Source organism: Sitodiplosis mosellana, unplaced genomic scaffold (genome assembly GCF_009176505.1).
Source record: "Sitodiplosis mosellana isolate CC-2019 unplaced genomic scaffold, AAFC_SMos_1.0 Smas_scaffold_3361, whole genome shotgun sequence".
NCBI lineage: Eukaryota > Metazoa > Arthropoda > Insecta > Diptera > Cecidomyiidae > Sitodiplosis > Sitodiplosis mosellana.
The window spans coordinates 1-9,363 of NW_022598603.1; the positions used below are offsets into that span (position 1 = coordinate 1).

At 36.1% G+C, this 9,363-nt stretch overlaps 2 protein-coding genes across 3 annotated transcripts; both read left to right on the forward strand.

Annotated features, from left to right (window-relative positions):
- The first annotated feature begins 2,276 nt into the window (after positions 1–2,276).
- Positions 2,277–5,035, forward strand: LOC129571787 (BTB/POZ domain-containing protein 3-like). The gene is made up of 3 exons (XM_055451638.1): positions 2,277–2,683; positions 2,776–3,137; positions 3,298–5,035. The coding sequence occupies exon 3, from the start codon at positions 3,366–3,368 to the stop codon at positions 4,698–4,700; it is 1,335 nt and encodes a 444-aa protein (XP_055307613.1). The 5' UTR covers positions 2,277–2,683; positions 2,776–3,137; positions 3,298–3,365; the 3' UTR covers positions 4,701–5,035.
- A 1,020-nt stretch (positions 5,036–6,055) lies between these two features.
- LOC129571788 (BTB/POZ domain-containing protein 6-B-like) lies at positions 6,056–8,437 on the forward strand. Of its 2 annotated transcripts, XM_055451640.1 has the most exons (3): positions 6,101–6,221; positions 6,420–6,582; positions 6,661–8,437. In XM_055451640.1, exon 3 carries the CDS (start codon positions 6,718–6,720, stop codon positions 8,068–8,070), a length of 1,353 nt encoding a protein of 450 aa, XP_055307615.1. In that variant the 5' UTR covers positions 6,101–6,221; positions 6,420–6,582; positions 6,661–6,717; the 3' UTR covers positions 8,071–8,437. The 2 variants fall into 2 exon arrangements, with proteins under 2 accessions (XP_055307616.1, XP_055307615.1); XM_055451641.1 differs by having other exon boundaries at positions 6,056–6,221; positions 6,420–8,437.
- Positions 8,438–9,363: the final 926 nt, after the last annotated feature.

A 9,363-nucleotide genomic window follows, 5' to 3' on the forward strand; every position in this document is an offset into this window, starting at 1 on the left:
TTTTTTTTAAATGTTGGTGTTTTCCTGGTTTTGTTTTTATCTAGTGGTTTTTTCAAGTGGTTTTACGCGTATAGTTCATGGTCCAATTTTACATGGAATTCTTGTTATAATTTTTTTTTGGTACAATTAGGTGGAAATAACGATCCAAGGTGAATGAAGATCATTTCCTCTTTTGCTAACATGTTATTATACATTTGGTATAACGAATAAACACCACCTGAGAAACTTATGAGTTAATAAATCCATTTGAACGATTCTTTAGTAAGAAAACGAAAATTGGTGGTAAACATTCTTCTCAAAGTTTGTAGTTGTTGATCCAAAGGCTGATTCAGTTCTTGTGGTTGATCAGCTTGTAATTTAGAACGATTTTTCTTCAATTTTATTGTCATAAACTCCAACATTGGGTTTGAATCCGTACAGTTGGTTATTAAAATTGGAGATCTTTCTAAAATTCGGTACTAAAAATGAAAAAATGTAAGGAATTACATTCAAGATTTTCAATTTTTCTCAAACGAATGTATTCACATAAATGAACTTGCTACTTTGAACACAATAGACTGACGATAGAAGCTATTGCCAGATTACACAATTAATTGAACTTTTTGGTTTTTTTTTCACTTTTCTTTGATTCTCGAGTGTTTTTCTTTTGTCTCTGTCTTGCTCAATTGTCAACAACACTTTTCACATGAAAAAAAATGCAACTTACATGTTTCTTTTCTGCTGCTCTGGCATGGAACGAGTTATCGGCATTGAACTTTATTTTTTGCAATGAATCGATGTGAAATGAAGGGAAAAAAGATGTATACGAGGTTTTAAAATGAAAGTGAAGTATATATGTCATAAACGGTAACTAGATCACTTGCGTTTATAGCCGGCCATCATACCAACAAAATAGCATATGCCATATATCCGGGAAAATTCGTATTTCGAATTTCTGGGCATAGGCAAGTCATCAATGAACGGAATTTGTACGAAGAGTCGCATTCTACGATGATATTGCTGTCGAAAACACGCATTGACTGGCTGGAAAGGCTCACGAAAGGCCATATCCGCTCAATTCTCGACGAGCAATCGATTAAAAGTGGTTACAATGCGATCTGAGGCTATTTCATGGTCGAAAAATAGGTCGGATTTAAGTGAATTTTTCAACTTGCTCTATTTTCACTGAAAATGACATTTTTGTTCGGAAAACACGTGAAATACACCTCTGATGTCATTTTGGTCTTAGAAAACTGCTATTTTTTTGTAAAAATAATGGGAGTCTATCAACACCAAAATACCCACTTCGTTGTCATTTTGGTCATAAATCAGCATTTTTTGCAGCTGAATGTTTGAAATTGAATTTTTGTTCGGGGGATGCATAAAAATGCATTCGTTGTTGCTTTGTTTTTGGAAATTAATATGTTTCAATGAAGTAATGGGGGTCTACAATTCAACGATCTTTCTATGGATATTTTGAAATTTAATCATATTTAACCACATTTTATAATGTGCAATTAGAGGAGAATGGGAGTTTTTCAATGGTAGTGGAAATTAGATGGTAGTGCAATCTCCAGAACTTGTGAAATTAGAATGCCAATGTGTTACTCAGACACTTCTGCTAAAAATGTATTTTTCCAAATAAAAAATGCCTTACAAAATAAGTGATATCAGATGAAAAACCTCTAGACGAGGTTAAAATGGAGTGACGCTCCTGTGCCTGGATTTACCACTCAAAATGACTGATATCATTTTGAGTGACGCTAGGACGCTGTATTATCACTGGGTACGAAGTTCAAAAGTGCTTTTCGCATTCACTTTTGTGAAAATTTATTTACAATAAGGAGAAATATCTTGCGTCACGACTTTTGGACGGCAAAACGCTTTAAAGCTTGACTTGGAGACTAAATTCAGAAGTCGTGACGCAAGATATTTCTCCCAACCTGTGCTTCTCTCCCATAAGAACGAATGTATTTGACGTGACAGTGAATAGCGATAGCGCCTAAATAGGATCTGCGGCAACTTAAGAGACTATCAATACTTCTTGTTGTTGCGAAATTCATGACAACAACAACAAGTATTGATAGTTCTTAAAAATTCCGCAAATTGCGAATAGGCGCCACCGCTATCTTGCGCCGGTCAAAAGCACAGTTTGATTTCTCCTTATTGTAAATAAATTTTCACAAAAGTGAATGCGAAAAACACCTTTGAACTTCGTACCCAGAGATAATACAGCGTCAAAGCGTCACTCAAAATGATATCAGTCATTTTGAGTGGTAAATCCACGCACAGGAGCGTCACTCCATTTTAACCTCGTCTAGAGGTTTTTCATCTGATGTCATTATTCTCGAAATATTTTGTCAGAATCGAAAAATATAAATAATAAAGAAACGAATAAGAAGGCAATAAACTCTTGGGGCCATTTCATTTGAAGAAAAAAATCATTGACTCTGTACTACTAAGGATGATTGTGGAAGATATACTTTAATTTGCTGGGTAATTTTACGGTTATCTTCAGTTTTTCAGCCACAAAAAAGTTGAACTGACGATGGACAGTATCATATCGTCGAGACAATAAAATTGTTTCGAATGCACAAAATGTGATACTTTTTATGAAATTCAAATATGTTGAAGCAAACAATAGAAAATTCATCAACAGATGATACATTGAACGCACTCACAAAAATTGACGTGTGTGAATACGGTAGGCAAATGACATCATTCATAGAATCTAACTCAGTCTGAACATTTTTGCGTTGTAGCCAGAGAAAAACAAATAAAAATCTCTTTTTTCAGAAAATCATCTACCTAGAAGCTTTTTACATGAATAATTCCGATTAAATAACGCAATCTACACTATTGCTGATCAGTGATCATTGTTTTTGGGCCGAAAATTTCGACGGAAGAAAAAAGTTATACTTTCACAAATCGAAAGTAACGCAAACAAAACTAGAAAAAGTGCAACATTTTATTTCCTTCATTGAATCATCACCTCTCGAAACACTAAAAATTATTTCCAATTTGGAGATTCCAAATCAAAGATTGATAACTTGATAATTTGCTTGTATAATATTTTTCCAGAATTTTTTCAGGATTCCCATGTGAACTTTTCCTAACCTCAAATCGAAATTGTGCTATTCCACAAGTCACGTTCTAAGGTAAGACAATTGAATTTATTTTTGGCTTTGACTTTAACAAACGCTTCTATTTCTTCGTCTAAGCTTCCCTTTAATTTAGTAAATATCTGCTAAGAGAAGAAAGTTACACATTGAAATTCGAACAGATTTGATTCAACACTTTTGTTTACTGTTTCCATAGATAAACACATCCAAAATCATCCCAACTTGTTTTGACAATACACAAAGGCCGAGAATCACATCGCCACGATGTCAAAAGTTATATTCACCAGTAGGACTGTGGAATCAGGTGTTAAAACCTTATATTTGGATGAGGAGACGGCTGATGTGCATTTCGTATTCGAATCCAATGGACAAACCGATCGTATTCCTGCTCACAAGACTCTCTTGATTGCCGCAAGCAAAGTCTTCCGAGCAATGTTCAATGGGCAGTGGAAAGAGAAAGACGAAGTGCCGATCCCGGATGTGTTTGCCGCCGATTTCAAAATGTTCTTACAGTATTTCTACTTGAGCGAAGTTGAACTGTCCATGGAGAATGTGGAAGCTGTCATGAGCCTCAGTCACCAGTACGATATTGGTGCGTGTTTCAATGATTGCGCAACACTCTTGGAACATAGTCTCACCGCCGACAATGCCTGTAGGATCTATGCACTCGCGATATTCTACGGGCACGAAGAACTGAAGACGGAATGTGAGATATTCATTAGTCTCAACACGGAAAACGTCCTCAAGTCAAGCGGTTTCCTCGAATATGACCGAGAGACACTCTCTGAAATTATACGTCTCGATGCAATATCCTGCTCAGAAACCACTGTGTTCAACGCATGCGTGGAGTGGGTCAAGACCACCAGCGAACATGATGAAATAAGCAAAGTGTTGGTTCAAAATCATCTCGGAAATTTGTTCTACGATATTCGCTTCGGATCGATGACAATGCAAGAGTTCAACGCCATTTGCACAGCACATGGATGTTTATTTACCGACAAAGAGCAACAGGGCATCACAAAACTGATCAAATCGAAGAAAACGCAATGGAAATCGTTCAATGGAACTCGTCGTGTGAGCCCATTGGAAAAGTCGGATGAGCTTAAATGCAATCTAGAAGCGGATGTAACGCCAGAAGGCCATGACATTGAACACATCGAAACCGCAAAATTTTCAACCAACAAAACTCTGCTGCTGAAAGCGATAGTTTTCTGCGAGGTATACGCACATGTTTTTCCCATGGAAGAACCCTACGAACTAGAAGACAATTTTACAGGCGAACTTACTGTGCTTGAAATCGATCCTCTGAACACTGATGAAAAAGAAGCTCGCGTACTATATGTCAATGAAAACGTTGAATTGCTAAGTTATGAACACGTTACCATACTATTGCCAAAGCCGCTCACCATAAGACGTGGTTTCAAGTATGAAATTCGTTTTGAAAAAAATGAAAATAGTGGTAATGGTGTAACCGCTTTCTTTATATCCCATGAAGTAAAAATCAAGCCTGACATCATCGTGAAGTTCGACAGAGATCCTTATTCGAGAGAAAATGAAAATCATGGACTGGTTTGGGAGCTCAGATTCAGCGATATTTAACGAGGTTTCTTTTTCAATTTCAAGACATATTCCTTTCCATTAGTTTGTTTTTCAAGTAATCAGATTTGATCATCAAGCCTTAATAAAGTTAAGAAATTCAGAACTAAATCATGTTAACCCAAATTTCGCTTTCACAAAAATGTCAACAATTCCTAGTATTTAACCATTTACTTTAATGACTTAAAATAACTTTCGGAAGAATAAAAAACCAAGAACAATAAATAAATAAAGAGATTAATTCCATAATGTTTCCCTAATAAAATTTAACTATTTTATCAAAAACATTGCCTTTTTTCAGAATAAACTAAATTTAAATCAATTACTTTATTGGTGTATTTTTTGTGGTTGTAATTGAGTTATGTCAAATGCAACGAACATTTGGAAATAAATAATAAATTCAACACTATTTTTCATTATAAAGTGAGTAATCGATGCGTTTTATTGACACTAAGCCATAGCTGCCAATTGACCAATTGTACTTTTTAAGCAAGTACTTCGTCCGTAAAAATCGTTAGCTTACATGTACATTCTTCAGTTGGTGGCGCTCCTTATCCAGCAAATGTTTCGAAAAGATTTTTCGTCATATGCAAACCATTCCACTCTCTACGTAAATACATCGGAGTCACATCAAAATGAGCTCTAAATGTGCTGATTTTGAATAGACGCTCCTGAATCTTGTGAGATATTTGAAACAAACATAGGAAGCATATAAAACAAAATAAATTAAACTGACTGTGGATTGGATAAATAGCATTTAGACTTTGTTTAATGACATTTGTGTCACCTATGTATTTTATAGCGAAATAATTTTTTTCTTTTGAATTATATGATATTCGATAATGTTATAATCTTTTTAAATTTTGTATTTTTTTCTATTCAATCTTTTGGTACAAACTGATGTAAATTATTAGATGGACTGGACATTCAAATCTTTCATATGAATACAGCTCAAATAGGTAAAGTCGTTTCATGAATTTTTAATCGCAATCGTTATGTTGTTATGAAAAAAAATTGAGATTTGGTGCATCAGTCCTTCAAAAATGGGATAATATTAGAGAGTTCTTTATCAAAACAAAAGTATGGATATTGAACGCACTCACCCGTGATGACATATGAACAGTGGACGAAAGGCGTGTTTCATAGCGAATGAGTCAGCACAAGCGTACTGCGATAAAAGCCTATATGAACAATGTTATTATATTTGACAATATTTGACTCGATGTCAATGACGATGTGGCAGCGCCACCTATAGAGATTCCTTATTAAAATAAGTGGAACTATTGAGTGCGTGCATCATATCGCACGTAAATTTCCAATATGGCAGCGCCCATAGAATTGAAAAGTTAACCAATTTCGTAGTCACAAATTATCGCTGTACGAGCACAAGTACACATAACCAAAGCACACTGTGAAAAATATTAAATTTATAAAGAAATTTTACTTTAATTCGAAATTCATTCGTTCAGGTGGACTTGATTCAAAAGTTACTGTCTTCCTATTTCATTTGGATTTTTCCGCAAGGTGAAATAAAGTAATAGAGATTCTTTCTTTCTTACGAAGGAAATTTTTGTCACAAAAATTAGAATTGGGATTTTTTTTAATATCACATTTCTGAATATCTACAGCAGACATGGCTGATTACCTGAACAATCTTTTGTATCTAAATGAATTATCGCTACATTGATCAAATCAATTCTTCAATTCTTCTTTTCTTCATAGGTCAGGATTTCAAAATTTGGAATTTTGTTCAAAAGTTGCATATTGCCTGACTTGTGGAAGAGTAAAGCTGCGTATGATTCTTCATATTTTCATTGTTTGGTTTTCTATATGTGATCGGTACCAATCGCAACAGTTTCGAACAGCATAATCGACGAATTTTGAGGTAGGACTTATTGACCTATCAGAGTTTGTTGTACATTTTCCTTTATCAAAAGTCTAATTTCATTTCTGATTACAACAGCGAGCTAATTCAATTCTTTTCTAAATTTGAGGCAAAGCATCATTTCAAATCAATGCGATGGCCTACAGAAAGTACAGCAATTCGAGTCTAGCCAAAGCCATAAAAAGTCTATACTTGAGTGAGGAGATGGCCGATGTGCACTTTGTATTCAAGCCAAATAACGGTCCATCGCATCGAATTCCAACCCATAGAAACCTGTTGATCGCAACGAGTGAAGTGTTTCGAGTGATGTTCAATGGGTCATGGAAAGAAAAACATGATGTCCTCATTGTTGACACTTCACCATCGGCGTTTGTGGAATTTCTCCAGTTTTTCTATTACGACGAAGTGGAACTGACGACTGAAAACATTGGTCACGTTATGAACATGGGGCAAAAATACGATGTAGCCGAGTGTTTGAATGCTTGCAGCCGATTTCTTGAGTACAACATGACCAATGAGAACGTTTGCACAGCCTACGAGCTTGCTATCCTCTTCAATCGATCAAGACTGATGGAAATGTGTGAAATGAACATTGCGGTCAACACCAAAGAAGTCTTCAATTCGTCCAGTTTCTTGGAGTGTCAACGACAAACATTGGGCCATATTCTGGAACTTAATTCGATGTCATGTTCGGAGGCTGATGTCTTTGATGCATGTATGGCATGGGTTCGAGCCGCAACCAAACAAGATACATTGACCACGGAATTGATTCGTACGCAGCTCAGCGATTCACTATACGATATTCGCTTTGGCACGATGGCAGTGAATAAATTCAACGCAATTAACGCGGCATACAAAACACTTTTCTCGTCCGATGAATACCTTGATATCACCCAAACGATCATATCGAAGAAATACGAATCAATATACTTCAATGAAAAGCGCCGACAGTACTCTTGGGATACAACTCTCCCGATAGTCCGATGCAAACGAGAATTTGATGAGGCAAGTGAACTGATACATGATATTGATGAACCGATTTCAACCACATTCTACGTCAACACAACGTTGCTATTGAGAGGAATCTACTGTGTCGAAATGCTTCGATTACAAAATTGGCCACAGAGTTTGAGTGAAGATCTCACCGGTAAATTGACTGTCATCGAGACGCGAGGACGGTTGAGTACGCAAGAGGTGTCGTCAATTGTCTACATTGATGAAAATATTAAACTCATCGCTGGCAAAAATACAGTCATTTCGTTTACACGGCCAGTCATCATTAGAAACGGCGTCAAATATACAGTTCAGCTGGACTTGAACATGAAATTCAAGTGTTGCTCATTGATCTGCTTCAAAAATACCGATTTGATCATCGAACGGCACAATGAACCGAAATTATTAGGAACATTTCGCAATGATGTGGTGAAAGATGGCAAGAAAAGAGGCGTCATTTTTGGACTTCAACTCGGCAAACACATTGCAAATTAACAACGACATCAATTTTAGCCTACATTTTTTTTAGTCTTTGTTCTGTTTCAGCCATGACGTAGTTATACAGTAGTCACAACATTTCTAACTATTTAAAATTCAATTACAACATTGTTGATGTTAATTTCTCTTTAAATTTTTTCGTTCACTCACACATTTGAGAGACATTTTTTTTACTCGTAAGTTTTTTGATGTATAAAAAATTCGTTTGAAGTTAATTTCTTTTCAACCAGTTATAAACCGTAAAAGAAATTGAAGAGTTGTAAATTCTACTGAAAACAACTTAAAATGTATAAATCAGATTTTTTTTTATCTCAATCTCATTGAAATATTCATGTCCAAATAAAATCATATGATATTAAAGGTGCTTAATGAAGTTCATCGGTCATTCTGCAATCAAATTGCGTATACTGTCTTTATTTACAATTAATTACCATTTCCTAATGAAAAAAAGCTATTAATTCGTACATCGATTTAGAACAGATGAAATAAATAAACACATGCAATGAGAGAAATGTGGAATTTATTTGATGAATGAACACTTTTGACATATTTTGAATATTTAGTTGAGAAGATTGTAATCAACCTATTCTATGTTATGTTAGACTCATGTCAATTGAGTAAAAGCGTAATTGATGATAGCATTTTTTTCATTATTGTCGTTTGAATGGTCTCGAACCATTTTGATAGTGGCTAATTTTGAGTGTTACATTCGTAGGATCACTGGAACACATCAAAGCCATCGTTCCCTTTGGGCACGTACCCTTTCGGTGCGTTCCCTTATGGCACGTACCATTCCGGCGCGATCCCTTTCGGCGCATTCCCTTTCGGCGCGTCCCCTTTCGACGCGTTTCCTTTCGACGCGTTCCCTCTCGACGCGTTCCCTTTCGGCGCGTTCCCATTCGGCACTTTTTAGTTCTATAATCTTCCGAAAAATTGCCGATTGGTCCGAATCGTTCAAAAGACCATTGTAGGTATCCATGAACCGCTTCAATTGTTCCATGCTCATCTCAGCAAATGGGATGTTAGCAAATGATTGTCCTAGCTGTGCCTTGAGATTGGTTGCGGTTTCTTCCAAATTTTTTCTTCCACATGCAGTTTTGGCCCAGGCCATGTACGCATCAACAATCATCGGCGCAGTGCACTTCGATGTCACCAACTGAATGATCTTATCGAGCGTGTCACGATTGCAATCCAAAAAGCTGGTCGATTTCAAAATCGTTTCCGCATTTTGCACAATCTTCACCTCGCAATATCGGATCGTATGCGTCAACTCGAGTAGAATGGCCAATG